The sequence below is a fragment of the Lissotriton helveticus genome, chromosome 10 (genome assembly GCF_964261635.1).
Source record: "Lissotriton helveticus chromosome 10, aLisHel1.1, whole genome shotgun sequence".
NCBI classification, from domain to species: Eukaryota; Metazoa; Chordata; class Amphibia; order Caudata; family Salamandridae; genus Lissotriton; species Lissotriton helveticus.
Genome location: NC_136071.1, coordinates 491,271,317 through 491,293,388, shown reverse-complemented (window position 1 = coordinate 491,293,388; position 22,072 = coordinate 491,271,317). Strand labels below are relative to the sequence as shown.

Below are 22,072 nucleotides of genomic sequence, written 5' to 3'. Positions count from 1 at the left end.
TCACCAATGTGAGAAGTTGGCCTGATGTGCAGTGTTCACTATTCTAGTGATCACTATATATCAGTCCAAACAACCCTTATTGATGATTGGTTGTAAGTCAACCTTATAGACCAGCTATCCTAGTAGCATGGATACGAGCAGTCTAAGGCTAAGACTCTAGAGGGCGTGTTAAGCCAGCTGTTTTACCATCACATTACCCCTTGAACACCCAGTGAAAGGACACCACACAAGTGTTATGAAAATAAACGATGTATTTATTAGAATCACAACAACCCTGTACTCTTTATGAGGACAGGGTGCTAAGCACACAACAAAAACTCTTACGAAAATACTTTTAAGTTAGCACGTTACACAAATGCCCGAGGGGCACGAAAAACCATATACTTTAAAAGTGGAATGCGAATTACTAGCAGGTAAGTAACAGTTCTAATAGGCTTTGGAATCGCTAGGACTGGACTAGGGAATCGTTAGATTACTACTAGGAGGCCCAGGGGACTCGGGTGCAGAGTGTGCCCTCTCACGCGAGATGCGGGACAAAGTCTATGGAAGCTAGAATTCACAAAGTTAGTGTTCACGGGCGAACCCGACCTGGTAGGGAGAAAACGACAGTGGATCCTGACCCTTGGATAGTGAGGCTATGCTGGGACACCGGAGTGCCGAAGTTACCTAGCCCAGGGGCTGCAGCTGCATAGGTCTGAAAAGACGTCGGGGATCTCGTTGCCGGACCAGGAGCCTGGAAGGAAGAAGTTGCTGGCAGGCGACCAGTGAAGAAAAGTTCGATGGATCCAAGCCTGGATCAAGGAAGAAGAAAACCTGAAAGCAGAGGGGACCAAGTTCTTGAATCACTAGCCAGTGATTAAGTGGGCACCAGGATGGCACCGGGCGAAGTCACCGCAGTCAGGTGAGTGGGCGCTGCTGGGCTCTGCAGTCTCTCGGACCAGGAGGCGTTGTCGGCGACCAGGATGGAGGTGCGAGCTGTCCCACGGAGGATGAAGTCGTTGGCGTCGAAGTTACCCAGGATTGGGCAACAAGCCTTGGCTAATTCAAGCCCACGCGGTGGACTCAAAATGGCGTCTTGAGTGGACCAGGAGGGTCCGGGGTGCTCCTCTTCTGGGAGGGAGCAAGGGCCAGTCTGGAGCAACCAGACCAGCAGCAGAAATGTCGTCGGGCGTCGTCAGGGAGGCCACAAGCCAACGGGCTAGTAGCCAAACAACGCGGTGAGCAGCGGAAAGCAGAAGGGCCCCACGCAGATCGTGGAGATGCTGGGGGGCTGCTCTTCGGTGCTGGAGCTGCTCAGGGTGGGGGCTTCTCGGACCCCAAAGCACTCACCAGGAATTCACTCGGCGGGCTTGCTGGAAAGAAGTCGTGCAGTCTTGCAGATGGCCGGTCCCTTGAGGTCTCGTCGCACCCACGGTTCTCAGCTGGGCTGTAGAGGTGGGTAGAGGTCAGAGGTGCCAGGGAAGCCGGTTCTCGTCGAGCTGGGCAGTCGGATTCCGGAGGAAGGACTTGCAGCAGACCGCAGTGTTCTTAGATGGTGCCTGCGGATGCAGGGTGACTACTCCTTAGTCACAAGGGAGAAATCTTAGGAAGAAGTCTTGAGTTCCTTTCGCAGAAAGTAGTTTCAGGATTCAAAGATGATCTGATTTGGAAGGGGGCCAGTCTCTACCTTTATCCTGTAAAAAGGGGCTGGCACGCGACTAAGTCCTGCCCTATGGGTGGGACTAGGAGGGGGGTGGTTACACCCACTTCCTTGGCGGGCTTTTCCCCAGCACAGGGTCTGGAGTGACCCTGGAACTGGTTCAAGCCGGCCTATGCACAGTGAGCACCGGGGTGCTACTTGCAGTCACCTTCCTCTAAAGCCCTGCCTACCTACAATACACAAAACCCTGTCTGGGACGGTGCTGGCACCGCCCCTGGCAGGAAACCCTTTGTCCTTATCTCCTGCTCTGGGAGGACTCCCAGCAGCAGGAGGGCAGACTTGTGTCTCGGTGGCAGCATCCATTTTGTGGATGCTAAGGCTCTGTCTGACTTTTAACCGGGTTATAGGTTACAGGCATGTCGTGTCCCTCTAGAAGGGTGGAATGCTAACCCCGTCGCCAGAATTGGCGAGGGGTTAGTATTCCAATTCGTATGACACCTTACTCGACATGTTTTGATAAAGCGATACCAGAGTTGGCACATAACCGCGAGGATTATAATGCACTTAAGAGTATATGGTATGCGATATCATGGAAACGGCTAAGGGATGGATCCCGAAAGCCGCAGACAGGCTCAGCTCATGCTAGAGCACCATCTCGCACGATTCCAAGCACTCTGCCTTCAGGATTGTTAAGGCCTGCTATAGGAGTGACTGATAGGAGATCTGTGTGTCCATTTTTAGGGTTAGATATAGGTATACTATATCTAAAGCAAAGGGTGAGTACACCACCTTGCCCCAGCTGTCGTGCAGCCAGTTGTGTCAGTTTTAGTTAGTCAATCCAGGGGTGGCACAATACATGCTTCAGCCCCTGGGAGACTTCTGGGTGCACCTCAGCCCTGGGTACAGGGACTTGGAGAGGGCCCAGTGCCAATTCAGTACCTGAGTACAATTTGGATAGAGAGAACAGCTAGGCTGTGGGTCTGATTAGCAGGCCCACAGCCAGGGAAAGTCGTAAACCAGTGCAGCAAAAAGCAAAAATCTGGGTGATCATAGGATTGCAGACCCTACTCTTTTTCTTTGCACCTAATAGCACTGGTATAGCTTGGGGCCATTTCATGGGGCACATGTATCATCTAAATCCACAATTTCTATAAATGCTACAGAAAAATTAAAAGCACGATAAAAAGATTGCTGAAAAAGGAGACCATTCAATTAGGATAACTATTCAAACTTGCCAACACTGTGGAACTAAAAAGTGGTATGATACATCAGATTTAAAAACTGCTATGATATCACACAAGCTTTGTTCACTGATGACTTCATGGTAAATGACATTTGCCCTAGGACACGTACAATAGCTGTTGTGTTGCTTGTGACTCACACTCCATCCTCAAAAGTTAATGAAATAAGAGATCTCTGAGCCACTGTAGCTAATGATCATCCTTGTTAATGAGCTGCACTCGAACACCAAGAGATTCGGGCAACTGTTTCCCCAAAATCAATTGGATGAATCTCAGCATGAAGAGTTGCCATGATTAGGTTGGTCATTGTGACTTTCATCTTTTTGTTCAAAAAGGTTTAACATATACTATATTGAATATTCTGATTGGAGCCTCCCTTTAAGAACTCTGTAATAGCCTCTTCAGGATCTCAAAGGGTTCTGAGATGATTAATCTCATTGATTTACATCCCACAACATGATCGTCCATAGCACCTCAACTTTGCATTTTCAGTGAAACTGAGACCTTTTTACTAGGTCTCTGCAGTATCCCAAACTGTGTTAGGAACCCATCCTCTTACTTAATGGAGAAACCTTAGTGACTGCGAGAAAAAAGTAATGTTTGTAAAACACAACAAGCAAAGATATGCTGAGATCTCAACAGCAGGGAAAAGGCCAGTTTAATAGCATGTTTTTCATTTCTTTTGAAGGCTTCTATCCCCAATCACCACTGAACTACAGAGACATTCCACCCCTGCCCCCTTACCCTGGCCCACCTGAACCACCTCCACCATATCGTGAAGTGGACTCAACGGCGGCAGAGTTGACAGGTCAGTGTCTATGTATGTGTATGTGTATGAGACTCTGAGGTTTGTGTGCACAGTGTGAAACCAGAAGCTGCATCTGTATTGAGTATCGGGGCTCCATTGTGGAGCTGTTATTTCGTGTTTTTCAACACTTCTAGAGAAGTTTTTTTGCAGCCCTCCCAAAACATGGTTAAGTTAGGACCTACTTTCCGTAGGAAAAGCGATTTTTGTTTTACCAATAACTTGGGGGCCGTTTGACGAATCTTCACGAAATTTTAAAACTAGTTTGTCACTCTCTTCAGCTGCTGTCTTGAAAGTTTCGGGGTGATGCGTCAAGCGGGGGTCAAGTAAAAAGTGGGGGTCCCAAAATGCATTTTCCCCATGCAGTTCCACATAGGGATTTTAAACACGAACTGCTGGACAGAATTACACCACATTTGACAGAATGCTTGCTCTTTTCCAGAAAGAGCCCGTTTTGTGATTTGATGTAAATCCGTTCAGTAGTTTTGGAGTTATAAGAGGAAAAAGAAATATAGTTATCTAGGGATGTGGATCTACCTCAGGACATTCGTCGATCCATGCACCAAAGCAAGGCCCTGATTGGCTGGCCGCAACCTGAGAGAAAAGTTGCAGCCACCATTTTGTTTATCACCTCAGTGTAGGGGGGAGTAAAGGTGTAAAGTTAAATAAGGGGTCAGGATACAGGTATCCTGTCCCCATAGGACAGATGGAAGCGTCCCTTAGGGACCCCTTCTGGGCAAAAAATTGCAAATGTTTTTTTTTCTGGGCCAATCTGCGGATCCCTCAGTGGAAATCTGTGATGAATCTGTGAATCCAGAGACAAATGGAAAAAAATAATGACACACACTCATCCAACCAAATACCCGCTGCACACGGCCAAAGACCATGCATGGCATGAGGTTGCCAGCACGTGGGGGTTTGGGGGCATGGCCTGGCCGCAAGCCCTGCAGCCAGCTCCCTGCTGCATTAAAAAAACTATAAGACTTCACAAAAAAACAAAGCTTACAGTGATGTTATACTTAGGAATTAGCATTTAAAAAGCCTTAAAAATTCTTTGAAAGAACCAAAGAGAACAGGGACGTTATAGTTAGGTTCTCAATTAACACTCAGAACACTGTAGAAATTCAGCTGTAATGGTTACAGTTATTTCAAGTAACTATAACTTGTGCCCTAAGGTAACTATAACTTGCACCTTCGCCATTCACAGCTAATTTCCCCACATATTACATCATTGATGACATCTTCTATGGCATCATTGATATTATCACTGAAAAGTTAGCAATAAAATTATTGATGAGAAAACTGCATGGCGGGGGCGTGAGTTATATAGGGCAAGAGTTATAGTTACTTGAAATAACTCTAACTATAATAGTTGCATTTCTACAGTTTTGCGTCTGTAAATTCAGAACAGAACTATGATGTCCCTGTAACCTTGGTGGGATTTATCGGGAAAACATATATATATATATATATATATATTATGCTCCACTAGCTCCCTTAGTGCTCACGGGCGAATGCAGGTCCCGCAAGTGTGCTTACGTGGAATATCAATGATAAAGGCAATTAGCCGAATATATATATATATATATATATATATATATATATATATATATATATATATATATATATATATATATATATATATATATATATATATATATAGTGTAACTCCAGAAATCCAGGGTATCATCAAGGTACGGAGATCCTAGTCAGGGTATGTCGTAACACAATCCTAAATTATTCTGTGTTCACCCTCTGGTTGCTTGGCACGGACCAGGCAGGTTTAACTTATTAGGCAATTTGTAAAGTATTTGTGAAATAACTCAAACAACATCACAGTAAATACACCACAAACAGACTTCACAACAGTTTAGAAAAGCAGAGAATATGTATCTGAGTAAAACAAGACCAAAGCAATCCCAATCAATCAGGTACAAGTTGAGATATTGAATTTTGAAGAAACAAATGCAATTAAGCTCTTAGAAGAATGTAGCGCGAAAAGGTTTACTTGAGGTTGCGAAGGCCCAGTGCAAATCCAAAGTTGAGGCAGACGCAATGGTATGCGGGCCGGCTACAGGGACCCATTTGGGCCCGCTAAACACAGTACATTGGATCCTGTGGCGCAGTCTGCGTGGCAAGGCTTTGTGAGGCTTCAGGTCATCTGGCATTGGTTCTGAGAGGCTGTGTGTCGAGGCTTAGCATCGTCCGATGTGGGTTCTGAGAGGCTGTGCAGTGAGGCTTTGCACTGTCTAGCATCGGTTCCAAGGAGCTGTCAGTTGTGCGGCGAAACTTCCTGCCAGTTTTTGTAGCAATCAGCTACAGAACCCAATTCTGAGACCCAGAACTTGGAGAGGCACCTTAGCAAGGGAAGGACTCACATAAGGTTTAGTCCAGCAGCACCAGCAGAATTACAGGAAGTCTTTTGTGTCCCCGGGATTTCAGAAACAGGAGACCAATTAACAAGCCCTTGGAGATCACTTGGAGAGAAGGCAGAGTCCAGCTCTCCTTCAGCAGAGTCAGAGAGCAGCAGGACAACAAGCAGAAAAACAGTCCTTCCAGAAAAGCGTTCTGGTTGAGTCCTTTGAGCAGAACTGCGGTTCTTCTGACAGAGATTTGGTGTAGGTCCAGAAGTGATTTGATGGGTTCAGAGACTTATACACAAATGTGCCTTTGATGTACGGGAATCTTTGAAGTGTGGTTTTGAAGTACACCAGTATCCCTCAATCGCACCCAGCCCTTCCACTGTTTGGTCCTGTCGAGAAGGAATGCACTAAGGGGAACTGTCACCTAGCCCAGACGTGCACTAGAGACAGGCTATAAGGCATACAGAGCAGAAAAAGCAGAGAAACGTCCACTTTCTAAAAGTGCCATTTCTACAATAGTAATCTTAAATTGGACTTTTTTCAGTAAAGATGATTTATCATTACCATTCCAAAGATATGAAACATGAAAAACTACTCCTTTCTGATCAGGAATTACAGATTAACGTTATTTGAAGGAATTCCCAGTGCTAGCCTATGAGAGGAGTAGGCCTTACAGCAGTGAAAAACAAATGTGCTGTTTTTTACTACCAGGACATGTAAAACATAATAGTACATATCCTATCTTTTATTTACATAGCACCCTACCCTTTGGTTTAACAAGGGTCTTCCTTAGGGGTGACTTATATGTAATAAAAAGGAGTGTTTAAGGTTTGGCAAGTAGTTTTAAATGCCAAGTCGAAGTGGCAGTAAACTGCACACACAGGCCACGTAATGGCAGACCTTAGACATGAAGGGGCTACTTATGTGGGTGGCACAATCAGTGATGCAGCCCACTAGTAGCATTTACTTTACAGGCCCTGGGTACATGTAGTGTACTCTACTAGGAGCTTGAATGTAAAAATAATATGCCAGTTGGGTTTGAGCCAGTGTTACCATGTTTAGAGGAGGGAGCACAAACAAAAACGAGTACAGAAAAGAGGCGGTGGAAGGCAAAAAGTTTGGGGTGACCCTTCAGAGTGGCCATTTTCCAACATTTATATTAACATCATAGTGGACGTTGCTGTCCTGCACCCAATACTATGTTGGAACACCACCATTACTTTTTAGTTTCTTTTTTATCATCCCCTACCCTGACTTAACTCTTTAGGAATTTGTCAGAGGTGAAATGCTGCTTTTTATGTTTTTTAAGTAGCACTTTCTCAGATCCCTCTGTAGAAGGTTGCTCTTAAGGGCTTTCATGTTCTACGTGGAGGTTATAAAAAAAGACTTAAATAACCATGCCCTTTCCTTATTATTCCCTATTGAAGTGCCAGGAAAACATCTTCAATTAGGGACTATTATCAATTTCCATGGGAGTAATCCAGACCGCAGATATTCTCTACCAAATCTCCTTATAGTCACTGTAGTCTGATATATCTGGAACTATCTTTGCCAAGCTCTAAAGTTGGGTTTCCTTGTATATACTACTTACTCAACATTGGTGGAATGGTTCCATCAGCAGCGTATCTCCTATCTTTTCATTTGTACCAAAATCAGCGGTGTTTTGTGAAGGGAGTGGCTGCTGGTAAGGACTTCCTTTTATGTAATTGTCCTGGAGCGCGATAGAGCTCTTACTAGAATGTTCCTTAGTGGCACTGCTGTAGTGTAGATTCAGTATAGTCTTAACCAGCAGGTACTTTAGATTGGTAAGAAGGAAGAAATTACACTTCTGTTGGTTACGTAAAACACTCACCGCTGCTGTTTCCCAAGGGAAGAATTCCAATATTATGCACTGTGGGATATAGAATACTTTAGTGGCATTGTGTTTTCAGCTCTACAATTTGTGTGCTGCGTTCAGTTTTCTGCCTCAACCTGATCTCAGTTCCTCTGTTGAAAACTGACTCACTCTGCTCTCCTCTGTTGGAATTTGGAATGCCTTTGTGAGGCAGGGAGAGTCTGATGGAATCGGTTTAAATACTGGAAAGGTGAGGAGGCAGGAAAAATGGCAAAGATGGGCATGCAACAGTAGCTAGAATGGTCTGTGGGAAACAGTGATGTTTGCTACTTCATCTAGCCTTGACATGGTGCTGCACCTGAGTCTTCTCTCCTAGAGGAAGCGAAGACAATCAAAGACAATGCCCAACTCCATTTTTTAAACAGAAATGCCCATGTAAGTAACTTTGGCTCTGCTACCTCGGTAAATCAGGGAGCCCACTACATACATACATTGTCAGACCATCCTACACACACTTAGAAAAACTGAGAAATCTAGATATGATTGACTGCTAAGTTAGTTCTGACTTTGGTGGGAAAACCAAAAGAAGAGAGTGTACTGCTACTTGAGTCTGCTGCAGGGTTGGGTGTTCCCTCACCCTGAGTTTTCTTGTCACTTCTTTGACGGTGACTGGGCCCATATGATTGAGTGGTATGTGAGCTTCCTTTCAGGTGTAGATGATTCTCTGTTGTTCAAAAGAGTATGTATACGTGAGTGTGGCCAATTCCAAGATCAGTTTGTGTGTCCCTTTTTCCCCTGGCCTTCCACACACCTCCTGCAAACACAACCTGATAAATTCTGCCAGACTTTACAGAACATGCTGATTGAGTTTTAGGAATACCCAACAGTATTCAAGCTGTAGTGTTTTGGATAATTTCGAGTTCTCCAGTATTTGAGGTGTCTTTCATAGATTTACATGCCTGAATCATTCCCCGTCATCGGAGTGGGAGTCACACGGTACATAACAAAGCAATAATATGCACATAATAACCAAAAAACCTTGGTAATAACCAACCAGGAAGTAAAGTAGCCCTAAGCTACAAGAGCAAAAACTTCCACACTCATGACTATCCTAGTCATTTTGTATAATCCCAACTGCAGCCAATCAGGCGACAGCACCCACCAGAATGTTCTCCCCAGAGGCTCAGGCTCTCAGATTTTCTACCACACTTCGTGTGAAGGGAGTCTCCCTGAGCTCTGCTCAGTACTTCACTCTTTTGGCTGATATTTCACCTACCTTTTGGAATGTCATCTTCTAGAAAGTCTCTCTTCAGGCCTTGTGAATCTTGCGGGAAGCTCCGGCTTTTTAAAGAAGATCCCCAGAGGAAGTGTATCTACTGCCTGTATCCAGATCATGAGGTGAGAGATTGTAATATCTGCAGGACCTTCCCTCAGAAGACCCTCAGAGACAGGGAAGGTCGCCTTCTTCTGTGGCTGCAGAAGATCAATGATCAGGACAACCCCTTGTCTGAGGTGGGAAGTGTGGCCTCTGGGTCATCTGTATCCTCTAGGAAGAGGAAGGCTGAGGAAGATGTTTCTTCTCCTTGGGCTAAGGTGTAGAGAAAAGCTCAATCCATTAGGGGTTCTAGCTTGCCTTCCTCTTCTTCATCAAAAAAGGCTTCTCCACCTTCAAAATCTAGACCTATTACGCCCCCGAGAAAGTCTGGAAAGTCTCTACCATCAAAAAGACTTCCTGAGAAAGTTTTACCTCAGAAAATGACTTCGTCGACGACAGCATCATCGTCGTTGACCCTACTTCAACGTCGACAGTCACTTTTTCGACGCCAAGGCCTAAAATGATAATGTCATCTGCCTCTTCTCCGTCGACGCTAGTCTCTGTTTCAGTTCGACCCATCTCGTCGACGAAGGTAATGCCATCTGTCGTCGACGCTTCATCGTCTACGAAGACCACCTCGACGGCGACTACCCCGTCGACGAAGGCCACCCCGTCGACGGATTCCTCGTCGACGAAGACCAACTTGCCGTCGACGATTTCACCGTTGACGAAACTTACCTCATCGTCGACGGCCACATCGTCGACGAAGATTGCATCGTCGCCGAAAACATCGTCAACGAAGATTGCCTCGTCGCCGAAAACATCATCGCCGATGATTGCCCTGTCGATGAAGTTGACTGTCTCGTCGACGGTCACTATCCTCACACCTTCTCCATCTACGGCATCATTGACAGAACGACCATCGACGCCTGTTCTATCGTCTTGTAAGGAATTGCAAGTTTGGTCTGCCACACCGTCTACAGCATCCTTTGCCCCGCCATCTACGGCAGCTTCTTTATTATAAAGACGAGGTTCTTCATTGGCGGCTCTCTCCCCGCTGAAGTTGCCTGAGCAGCTACTGGACTCTGAAGATGAAGAAGAGCAATCAGATGTGGATGACAGGTTCCGCACTGCTAGGAGTCCATCTGAGCTGCTCATTAAATATCAGGATGAAGGTCAGGAGGAAGAGCAGTTCCTTGAGCCGGTAGATAAGGCGCCTGCCACGGTGCCTACGGCACAGATGCCATTAACTCCCCTCAACAATTTGCAGTATATGTTGGATGACTACTATCACCAGTTCCCTCCATCTGAATCGGCTGAGTCGCTTCCTTCGACACTCATGCCTCAGGTCTCTGTATCGGCGTTCAGATCACCAAGACAACCTTCTCCAGCACCTGTATCCACAGTACGATCAACAGGTCCACCTTCTACGGCACCATCTCACCATTCCCAGGAGGCTATCACCACTGATGAGGACAGGGAAGAAGGAGAAGTTGATGACAAGTCAGTACTATCGGAGTGGGATGAATATCATATACAAACTCCATCACCATCTGCTCCACCTGCTGCGGACTCTCCGCCGGTAGATATTGGAGGTTTCCATCTCATAATGGAAAGAGCTACAAAGAGGTTCCTTATTCCCATGGAGACGAAAAAGGAAGACTGTTTCCTTTATGATTTTAAGGATCAGCTGCAGAAGCAAGTGAGAACAATTCCCATCATAGACTTCATCTGGAAAGAGGGGCTGAAGAGCATGTCATCGCCCAATTCTCTCCCTGCAGTCTTGCCTCGCTTAGACAAAAAGTATAAGGCACCAAATACTTTACCTGCATGGCTTATAGGACAATCTAAGACTGATTCAGTCATCACCCAAGCAGCTCAGAGACGGGCCAGGAACCCCTCTTCACCGGTAACTGCTCCGCCAGACAGGGATGGCAGACGTCTGGATTCCATTGGCAAGAAGGTCTCCACTATGGCGGCAACTACGGTTCATGCTGCAAACTCCCTGGCAATACTAGGGAGATATGACAGGAAAATGTGGTCGGACATCTCACCATGTATTGAGAAGCTACCAGAGCCTGAAAGATCTGAAGCTAGAAAAATCTTGCATGAAGGGGAGTGTACTTCTGCGGAAATGATGGACGCAGCAGTAGATGTGGCATCTACAGGTTTCAAGCAGTTAGCGGGTGCAGCAGTGCTACGGAGACAGGGTTGGCTGAAGTCAATATCCTTTCGCCAGGAGGTCCAAGCAAAGATCATCGACATGCTGTATGGTGGGGAATTTCTCTTTGGCCAGCATGTCGACGAGGCCTTGCAGGCAATAAAAAAGGACACAGAAACGGCAAGATCACTGGGTAGCCTTCAGTTTCGTAGGTCGTCCTTTCGTGGTGCCAAAGGACGTGGATCCTTCTCAAATAGAGGGGGCTACAATCAACAAAGATCGTACCAAGTCTCTCAAAGTAACCAGAGGTATCAATCATACAAACACAGACGTACGGACAGCGAGGTAACAACTACTCGCAATCGAAAAGGAGATCCTCTTATCGTGGGCGGGATTCCTCCAAGAAACAATGAGATATGCCACCTGCCACCATCTCTGCCCGTTCCCCAGTCAAAGGTTGGAGGAAAAATATCCCTTTTCTACTCAAACTGGTCGAAAATTACTACAGACAAGTGGGTCCTAGATATAGTAGCCAGGGGCCACACTTTGGAATTCATCAAAACCCCTCCAAATTCTCCTCCCAAGGGCCCACCTCCGGCTCATCTCAAGGAGCTGTTCTCCCAAATAAATCTGATGATTTGGAAAGGAGCGATCGAAAAGTCCCTCAATTGCAAAGAGGAACAGGATTCTACTCAAGATTCTTCCTCATACGGAAGAAGACAGGGGAATGGCGCCCCATCCTCGACTTACGTGCTCTCAACAAATATTTGAAAAAATGGTCCTTCCGGATGTTAACGCTTCAAGAAATCCTCCAGTTTCTTTCGATAGGGGATCACATGCCCACCCTCGACCTTCAAGATGCTTATTTTCATGTGCCGATCCTCCCCAGGCACAGAAAGTTCTTACGGTTCAGAGTGGCTGGCAGGGATTTTCAGTTAAAAGTTCTCCCCTTTGGACTTTGTTCAGCGCCCCGTGTTTTCACGAAAGTGTTAGCTCCGGTGGCAGCACATCTTCGCCTAGAGGGCATTCAAACCTTTCTATACTTGGATGATTGCCTCATCAAGGCCAGTTCTTTCGCAACAGCAAGCGCACACGTTCAAAGATGCCTGTCAATATTCCAGTCTCTGGGTCTTTCCATCAACTTCGACAAATCCCATTTCATTTAGTCTCAGAAGAAGTCATTCTTGGGAGCCACACTGGACACCCAACTCACTCAGGCTTTCGTCTCAAAGAAAGACAGCACAAAATCTGCAAGATGGCTCGCCTTTTGCAAGAAAAAGAGTACGTTTCAGTTCGGATGTTCAAATCTTTCCTAGGGATTATCTCATCTTGCATCCCTCTGATAACCAACTGTCGACTCAGAATGAGACCTCTACAGGAGGAACTCAACTTACAATGGTTACAGATTTCAGGGTCGTTCAACGACATCATTTAAATAACTCCTCGGATGCGAGAAGTCTTTCTCTGGTGGACTCAGATAAGGAATTTGCAAGAGGGATGTGCATTCCTGGCGGAAGTACCAAATGTTACCATCACCACAGATGCTTCTCTCGAGGGGTGGGGAGCACACCTTCAGGGAATGACTGTCAACGGAAAGTTGAATGTGCAACAAAGGAAGTGGCACATCAATCTCCTGGAAGTACGAGCCATATTCTTGGCCTTGAAATCCTTTTGGACAGTCATTCACGGGTCCTCTGTACTAATTCGGACAGCCAATACAACAAGTAGGCATTACTTAAACAAACAAGGTGGCACAAAGTCAGCTCCGCTCTCTCAGCAAGCCTAGGAGATCTGGGACTGGGCTCTACGTCACAGGATCAACCTTTCAGCTGTTCATGTTCCAGGGATTTCCAATGTGCTAGCGGATTCTCCCAGCAGATCTGCAATATCCAATCACAAATGGGAGATCCATCAACCAACTTTTAACAAAGCCTTTCGGGAATGGGGTCACCCCGATCTGGACGTATTTGCAACTTATCAGAACCGCAAATGCCCACACTTTGCAAGCTGTCTTCCCCACAAGAACTCATGCGGGTAAGCGCTTTCAATGAACTGGTCTCAGATATATGCGTACGCCTTTCCTCCGATTACGTTGGTTCCCAGAGTCATCCGCAAGATGAAAAGACAGCTTTGTCGCCTCATCCTCATTGCTCCCAGATGCACTCGCCAATACTGGTTCACTTCTTCTCCTTTCAGAGTGCGATCCCATTCAGTTCCCACCAATACCAAACCTTCTGACCATTCAGGAGGGTCAAATCTGTCACCCGTACCCAGCCTCCTTGAAATTAGAAGCATGGCTCCTCAACACCTTGAGTTCGCACACTTAGATATCCCTGCTGATTGCCAAGAAGTGTTAGCCAATGCTAGAGCACCTGCCACGGTTAAAACCTACAAGCTCAAATGAAAAAGATTCTGCGCCTGGTGTCACTCTGCCAATTTACATCCAATTCATGCCAGGCCAGAACAGATCTTGCCATTCTTTCTTCAGCTGGCTAAATCAGGTTTATCTCATTCCACGTTGAAGGTGTTCTTGGCATCTATCTAGAGGGTTCGCCAGGATGGTTCTAACTCTCTCTACTCTACTAGAGTTATTCAGCAGTTTTTAAAGGACTATTTCAAATGTCTGCTCCTATTAGACATCCGCCTCCTTCCTGGCATCGGAATATGGTACTCACTCAGCTCATGCGTCACCCTTTTGAACCTATTCATTAAGTGGATCTTAAGTTCCAAATCCTCAAACAGCGGCAGAGAGGGCTTTGCATTCCCTCGACATCAGGAGATGTCTCAAGTTCTATCTGCAACGAACTGCAACAATTCGAAAATCAGATCAACTATTTGTAGCATATGGAAGACTGCGTCAAGGTTACTCTGTATCCAAGCAGACCATAGCTCGTTGGATGTCCTCGACGATTAGTCTTTGTCATCAACAGGTGGGAAGGCCTCTACGCACCACGCCGAGGGCACATTCTACGAGAGCGATCTCCTCATCCACCACTCTCTTTACTGGTGTGCCTCTCCATCAGATATGCAGGGCGGCAACCTGGTCCAAGTGGCACACTTTTACCAAACATAACTGTTTGGACACTGCAAATGATACGGATATGTCAGTGGGACGAGCCGTGCTCCGCAATCTTTTTAAATAAGGTGAGCCTCTGTTCTCCCTCCTCCACTTGCTGTTTTTAGACGCCTATTTACATGCTGTTGTATATCATGATCTACTGTACATATATTAGCACTAATGCATTTATTTATGGTTATGATATTATTTAGGCTTCTTTATTATATGTATAAAGTGATACAAGCAGCGTCTAACGAGCATTTTGTTATGTACTGCTATCTACTCTGATTCAGGCATGTGAATCTATGAAAGACACCCCAAATACTGGAGAAGAACAATAGTTACTTACCTGTAATCTGTGGTTCTCCAGTATTGGTGTCTTTCATAGATTCACATGCAACCCGCCCACCTCACCTCAGAGGCTGTTTAGGCTATACTGTTTGTTTCACTCCTGTGCGAGAAAATCTGAGAGCCTGAGCCTCTGGGGAGAACATTCTGGTGGGTGCTGTCACCTGATTGGCTGCAGTTTGGACTATACAAAATGACTAGGATAGTCATGAGTGTGGAAGTTTTTGCTCTTGCAGCGTAGGGCAACTTTACTTCCTGGTTGGTTATTACCAAGGTTTTTTGGTTATTATGTACATAATATTGCTTTTTTATGTACCGTGGGACTCCCACTTCGACGACGGGATATGATTTAGGCATGTGAATCTATGAAAGACACCAATACTGGAGAACCACAGATTACAGGTAAGTAACTATTGTTCTTTTTTATGATAAACATTGGACTTCCCAGGTAGACTGAGTTGCCGTAATCAAGGCGAAAAAGAGTAAGTCCCTGAATCTCTATCCTTCGGACCTCTCACAACATTTTGCAGTGAATTCCTTCATGTTTTGCTGCAGCACTAAAGTGCCAGCCAACAAACAGAAATTTTCCAGAGTTGTTTCATCCAGATGCTCTCATTCACCTCCCATTGCCTTTGGTGACACAATGCATGTTTTATTGACACAACCTTAAGTTTACCCTTTTTTTGTTTTTGTTGTTACTGCCTGGGCTACATTAGTTCCTATATATCCATTGCTGAATGTTAGGACAGCGATGTATAACCCATAATTTGTTGAACTGGGGAGCTCTATTCCAAATGTAGACACCTTGTAGTTACTAGTGCCACCTTTTCTGCAAATGGAAAGGATTAAGATATTATGAATCAGCAAGCTGACAGAGTTAAGACGTTCCCTCTTCCAGTTAATTGTAACGCTTGTTTCAGAGGTGGATTCTTGACTCATGTAGAATACTGGAAATATATACTTCATCCATGGATAGTTCAGAATAACAAGATGGTCTAGGATATTCCATCATATGATAAGGTTGTTGGTAGCCTTTGGTAGCCTTTGCTTCTTAGAGATGTGACTTTACTTCAACCATCACAGCTTAAAAATCCTTCATTCAAGTCAAGACCATCCAACGATTTTCAATCTCAATCTCTGTGACAGTTTTGAAAATTGCCACCTTAAAACATTGCGTAGAAAGAGAGCCACAGATAATCGTTGAATCATTTAAAGACAGGCCAATTTTTAGTGTGATATTTAAAAAGCACTAAAACTCTGGGTTATCCAAATGTTTTAGTCTATTTTATTGTGTTATTGATCTGTTTTTGATCTCATGGATCAACTGAGACTTGTATCATGTATCTGAGCTGCTCTATGAGAATGATGGTCCTACCAACATAAAAGTGATATTGACTGATCTGCATAAATAGGTTGGTTCTGTCTTCACAGATTTTTGCACAATAGTTTAATGGCAGTTTTGAGTACTACATATTTCTGTAGTACTTAAATAGCAAAAAAATATACATTAGAATTTGTCTTTGTGGAATAGGAGTGGTTTGGCTATATTGATTTTCTGCAGATGCTATCACCCCTGCAGGATTTTCTACGTGAATCAGTGATGTCTTAGGGATGCCAGTGTACTGTGCGTTATATCACGTTTTTTGCCCCTGGCAATGTTTTCTTGAAAGACACTTCCTTTGCAGATAAATCTAGTATTGTATCATAACAGGTTTAGGAAACATGTTTAAATGGGTACTTCACTCCCTGGTAGTCATACTACTGAGTTGTATGGTGTTTATTTGTGAAAATATATGCTTTGGGGGTGTTAATGCAATTTGTAAAATACATTCTTACTTACTATGCTAGGTGAGTTTCTTGCCGGAAAGATTTGAAAGCTCACAGTTGCCAAATTATAGATGCTGAATTGGAGCACCTTGTGGAGCTGGCCTTAAATTAGATATGGGTCAACATAGTATAGTAGAATGTCTTCTTTGCACTGACTGGGCATGGGAAGGACTGAGATGGATATGATGGAATAAAATGCCTACAATCACATGACCTTGTTTAAATGACACCCAAGAGCAGATTCTTTGGCATCACTCTAAGGCTAGGCATCAGGTTTTTTTTGTTACCTGGAAGGTGTATTAAACAATTCTTCTCTTCGTCTGTCTCCTGAGATTGTCAGAATTGGCTGGGTGTTCTTGACTTGTTTGAAATCCAAAGGAGTGTGCCATGAAGGGCTTTAATGTAAAGTATGAACTCTAGAGACTTTCCTTTGACTGTTGGACGACGCCACATTTGATGAGTGCAAGGAATAAGGCCATGACCACTTACTTTCTAGTCCTTTTAAGGTATGGTGGGAGCTGTAGCTGAAGAGGAACGTTAGTCGGTGCATACCAACCAGCTTCTGTTTCTGATCCATTGTTTTTTGTTCTTGTGCCTCACAGAGATTAGAGATGGCTGTCCTGCCTGTGGAGTGGCCAGAGAAGGCAGGGACCAGCCTCGCCCACAGAAGTGATCAAATCTAAAGGAGTGAGTGGCATATAGAGCAAGAGGCTCTGCATATGTGACCTCAGCGTAACTTCTGCGCTCTGGTACTGGCCCTCTGACATCGAATGCCAGGATCCCCGGGTGCTACGCAAGTCTACCTATCAGGAGGAGCTGCTGTTCTCTTGTACTCTGCCCTCTGCCACTCTAGTAAAATCTGTGATTCTCCTAACTATTAGGAAAGGCTGCTTTCTTATCAGGGGTGTGTGTCCTTGGAAGTGTGCAATGTCTGGGCTTGCAACCAATGTTCATGAACTAGGCTTCGAAGGATCTTTCTGTGAGCTGTACTCCTCCTGTCTGACCACAAAATGGGCGAGGCATTTGGGTGAAAACATGAGGAGTAATTCAGTCTTTCTGTTCTTATCGAGAATTATTATGGAATAAATGCCTCCCTGCCGGATTCTGCACCAGCCTTTTCATCATTCTGCTGTAGCTGTGTGTTGTCCAAGATGTTCATGCAAAGTCTGCAAATGAGCGAAACAGCAAAGTCCGATTACAAAAAGATGTGTTCTGTTAGAAGCCAAACGTCTCAAAGAACATTGCATTTCAGCAGTGACATTTCCCTAATGTAGGGGTCAATCTCTAGAGAGAGAGTGGGTAGATTAGTGCAGTGACTAGGTCACTGGTTTGCATGTCAATATTACAAGGGTCAGTGGGAACTGGTTGCATGCTCTTCATGTTGACCATTTTAGGGGGCAGGGCTTGCCACCACCTAATGGTGGTTAGTTTACTGACAGAAATACCCAGGCAGCGGGCGGGTGGTTGGATTATCTACATGGGCAGACCCGGCAGCAACTGTGACGGATGGTAGAGAATGAATGGTTATGGTAGATTGCTAGGAGTTTCTTTAATGTGATTAAGTCAGAAAAGTGAGTATAAGTTCTGAGAATTTGAGTAGGATGGGTTGGATGCCTTTAGCAATGCGGTTGCTCTTCCTTACAGGATATATTCCTTGGGAAGCCCTGCTCTTGGAAGAGTCGTGCTAGGGTGAAAAAAGACATTAGAAGAATCCCAATAGATCGACAAAAGGCCCACCGTGATCCCCTGAGGTAGCCTAGTCCTGTTCACCATTTTGGAGATCACAATGATCTTGCACCTGCAGACTCTGCCAGTGGAAATGTAAGTGGGAGAGGCATGCATGACATTATTAGGGGAACCAGCACTATAACCTTTTAAGGTGGGCTACCCTGTGTCTGGCATGGGTGGTGTCCTAGTTCTGCTGTCAGGAACGCCACCTTCCTGGAAACCCTCGAGATAGGCTTTGTAGGAAGACCATCCCTGAGTCAGTCCACTAGAGAAAGGACATGAGGGAGGGATCCCACTTCATGGCCTAGAATTCCACCATCCTGCCTATGTGACAGTTCTAGGTGACATGCTTAAGATTTATGTGGGTAATTTTCCATATGTGTGTGTTGGCTTGTCTTGTTCTGAGAACCATGGCTGTCGAAATGGAAGGGGTACCCTACGTGCCTTCCTTTTATGTGAGTGCTGCCCAAATTTACAGCTTTGTACATTCCCAATAAAGAAGTGTTTTGTTCACAACTGGCAAGTCTGTGCTTCTTTAGGGAGAGCTGGGAATGCTGACTTCCTAAACACAAGGTGCGGTATAGAGTAGGAATTAAATATTGTGCTATACAGATCCATACTCCATCCCACAAGCAAAGCGACCCATCACTTGATCAATGTATGGTTTAGCTATTGTACCCATGCTAGGAATTATGCCCTTTAAATAAATGAGAACCGAGTTTGAGAAATGCGGTTACTATTTGATGTAAGCAGTAATCTTGGAAGAGTTCAGACAAGATTAACTCCTAGAGGTGGTAAAGGCATTATGTTAAGGTTGTGGATAGTTAACCCCTTCGCCGCAGGGGTAATTCCCCCATGGTGTGGGGGGGGAGGCAGGGGGGAGCACAGCGTCGCGGTGCTCGTGATGAGCCCAGCTCGTCATGAGGCACAGTGGAGCTGTGCTCATCATGAGCTGGGCTTGTCATAACCCCGCCCACTGATTGATTCTCCCGCACAGGCGGGGAATCAATCGCACGTGGGTGGACCGCGGCTGTTATGACGAGCCCTGCTCGCCATGAGCACAGCTCCACTGTGCCTCATGACGAGCTGGGCTCGTCATAAGCATGGACGGGGTTAAACACACTTAGTGACCTGACCCTTTTGAGGTCTAATCCGTTGGAAATCCATTTTTTTAGACCCAAAGTCCGATTTTAATTGTAATTACCCTTGATTTTTGCTGAGCTGGGATCATATGCAAAGAGACTGATAGTTAAATAGCTCAATCAGTTATTTGGTCATAAACTCATAATGTAGGAGTATTTTGGTCTATGTACTTATTATTATTGTATGGCCATTTTATTTCTTAGACCCAAAGTTGTATATCCATTGGATTTCCGCTTTATTTTTAGCTGGGCTGGAATCATAGACAAAGGTACCCGATAATGAATTAGATCAAATAGTTATTTGGTTATGAAATCATTATGTAGGGGGTTTATGATCAGTGTGTTTGCTGTTATTGTATGTTCATTTTATCGTTTTTTTGATCAAGGTCGTACATTTTTACTATTTCTATGTGAATGTGTTATCCAATGAATTGGTCATTGTTTGTTTGTAATGATTTTAATTAATCAAACAAATAAACAATTTTAGGGACAACTTGTCCAAAGCACACAGCACAGTCTTCACCTCCTTGCATGTCACTCCTAACCAGAAGTACTGAAAGCCAAAAGAGGAGGATCCAAGCCACACCAGCCTGAGCGCCTACCTTTGAATCATGCCTCTCTGCCTCAAGCTGAAATGACGGACAAAAGGCAACCCTATGGATTTATTTTGGTTGGTTCACAAAGAAGGCAGTGAAGCAGGTAAGGAAATTGTCAGGTATGTTTATTTGGGGGAAGTATAAAATATGCTCATGTGGAAGGAAAGGGCATATAATACCTAGGGTTATATTACAATAAGTGCCACGGACGTTTACGCCCGCTTTGCGCTCCCCGGGGCACATTGGTATTACAGAAGGGGTGCAGACGCTTGTGCGTTCCCTTCAGTGATACCAATAGCATTGGCACACATATAACCCCAGCTCTACCATCAGGGGGCGTTCCCTCATTAGCATAGGGCATACCCTATGCAAATGAGGGAATTCCTTTGCCTCTGCGCCCACGTTATATTACAGACGTGGGCGCAGAGGCAAATAAGCTCTCATGTGGTGCACTCACAGTGCGCCACCTCCTAGGGGGTGCACTGTGAGTGCGCCCCCTGAGAGCAGCCCTTTGGAGGGGAGAAAGGGGTTCCTATGGACCCCCCAGACATTCCCTTGCAGGCGGGTGGGGTCACTTTTAAAAGGTGCGCCGGGCGCAAACAATGACAATGCATAATATGGCCCCTGGGATTCAGTAATCCCTCTATAAATGGCAGTCTCTGATTTCTTATAATCGTGACTTGTGACACACTCTGTTGCTGATGATGAAGAAAAGACGTTATAACTCGACTATTATAAGCTATTACAAACGAGTGCTGACGACACAGTGCCTGAAGCCAGAGTCAACAGCCGAGGTGAAAGGCAGGTCAAGTCATGGAGCATAATTGAAGCAGCTGCTTAAAGCAACAAAAACTGAACATTTCTTTTCTTTCTTGTGTTCTATTTTAATGGCTTATAATGACAAACAGAAAAAATATTTTTAGTTTTTTGCACTCCTTATGTAGAGAAAAGCTAGAATCTTTCTGCATGTTTTGCGACAAATATCTAATAGATTTATAATGTGTTTACCTTTGCGCGGAAGGTTTTTATTTTTATTCTCCATGTTTGCAAACATGCTTGCTCTTTCATATGAAAGAGCTAACTAAGCACCAAGGTTTTAAGTGGTGTGTGGGAAAGGTGGTTGTGCGACCATGAATTGTTTGGGATAATGTACCCCCTGGCGTAGATGATAAGGATATTGTAAGTCACCTCGGTGTTCCAAAACCTTATAAAGGACCTCAGCCTTTGGTCTTGTTCCTCTAAATAGTTATGGAACTTCTCTGTGACTTTCAATATCCTTATAATGTACCACAGGGGGAACACTATCCCTTATGAAACAGCATTTGATGGCTGAGGGTGTCTAAGACATTCAAAAGGCGGAGGAGCATTGGGAGGAATGCATTGCCTTAGCCTGCAGTTTGGAGTTTACTACCTGCCATTTGCGAGTTAGCAGTTATGTTGCTGCGGCTTGGATGGAAACCTGGTTGCAGATTTGAATTTGAAGACCTACTGCTGTTTCGTAGCCCTTGCCAATGAAGATAAGGTGGGAGTTGGTGCGGTGCTTGGAGTCAGAGCCATATCTACAAAACTACAGCAATCAAATGAAATGAGGACACTTTCTGAAGCATCACCGTCCCTATGCCGCCTCTATTACAAAATAAACCCATGCAAGGTGCCACATCCTTGATACTTTTGCCAAATGTTACATCGGGTACCCCCATGGTACCCTTACCTAATGAATGATGAGTATCAGAAACTCCAAACCCATCTGTGTATAAACCCACCCCTTCGTGAGTCTGTGTGCTAACCTACTTTTTCCATATCTTTTGTGTTACTTTCTCGTCCCTTCAATATGTGTGCTGTTTTAATACTTTTGAGCTTACGTGTTACATGTCTTCCCCAGTGTCTGATTTCTACTCACTAAGCATGTGCTGTCATATCCCAACAGGGAAACGTCCTTTACAACGCAACTTTTACCACGCAGTGCCTTTACGACGCAACCATTACAATGCATGTCATTACAACGCATTGCGCTG

At 44.9% G+C, this 22,072-nt stretch overlaps 1 protein-coding gene across 6 annotated transcripts in view; it reads left to right on the top strand.

Moving 5' to 3' along the window:
• LOC144784299 (WW domain-binding protein 2-like) overlaps positions 1–18,834 on the top strand; it is a 431,126-nt gene extending 412,292 nt beyond the window's left edge. For all 6 annotated transcript variants that reach the window (XM_078662996.1, XM_078662993.1, XM_078662994.1 and 3 more), the window contains 2 exons: positions 3,569–3,688; positions 17,194–18,834. In XM_078662996.1, the coding sequence (XP_078519122.1) occupies positions 3,569–3,688; positions 17,194–17,264 (191 nt within the window). In that variant the 3' untranslated portion in view covers positions 17,265–18,834. The remainder of the gene's footprint in view (positions 1–3,568; positions 3,689–17,193) is intronic.
• The last annotated feature ends 3,238 nt before the right edge of the window (positions 18,835–22,072 follow it).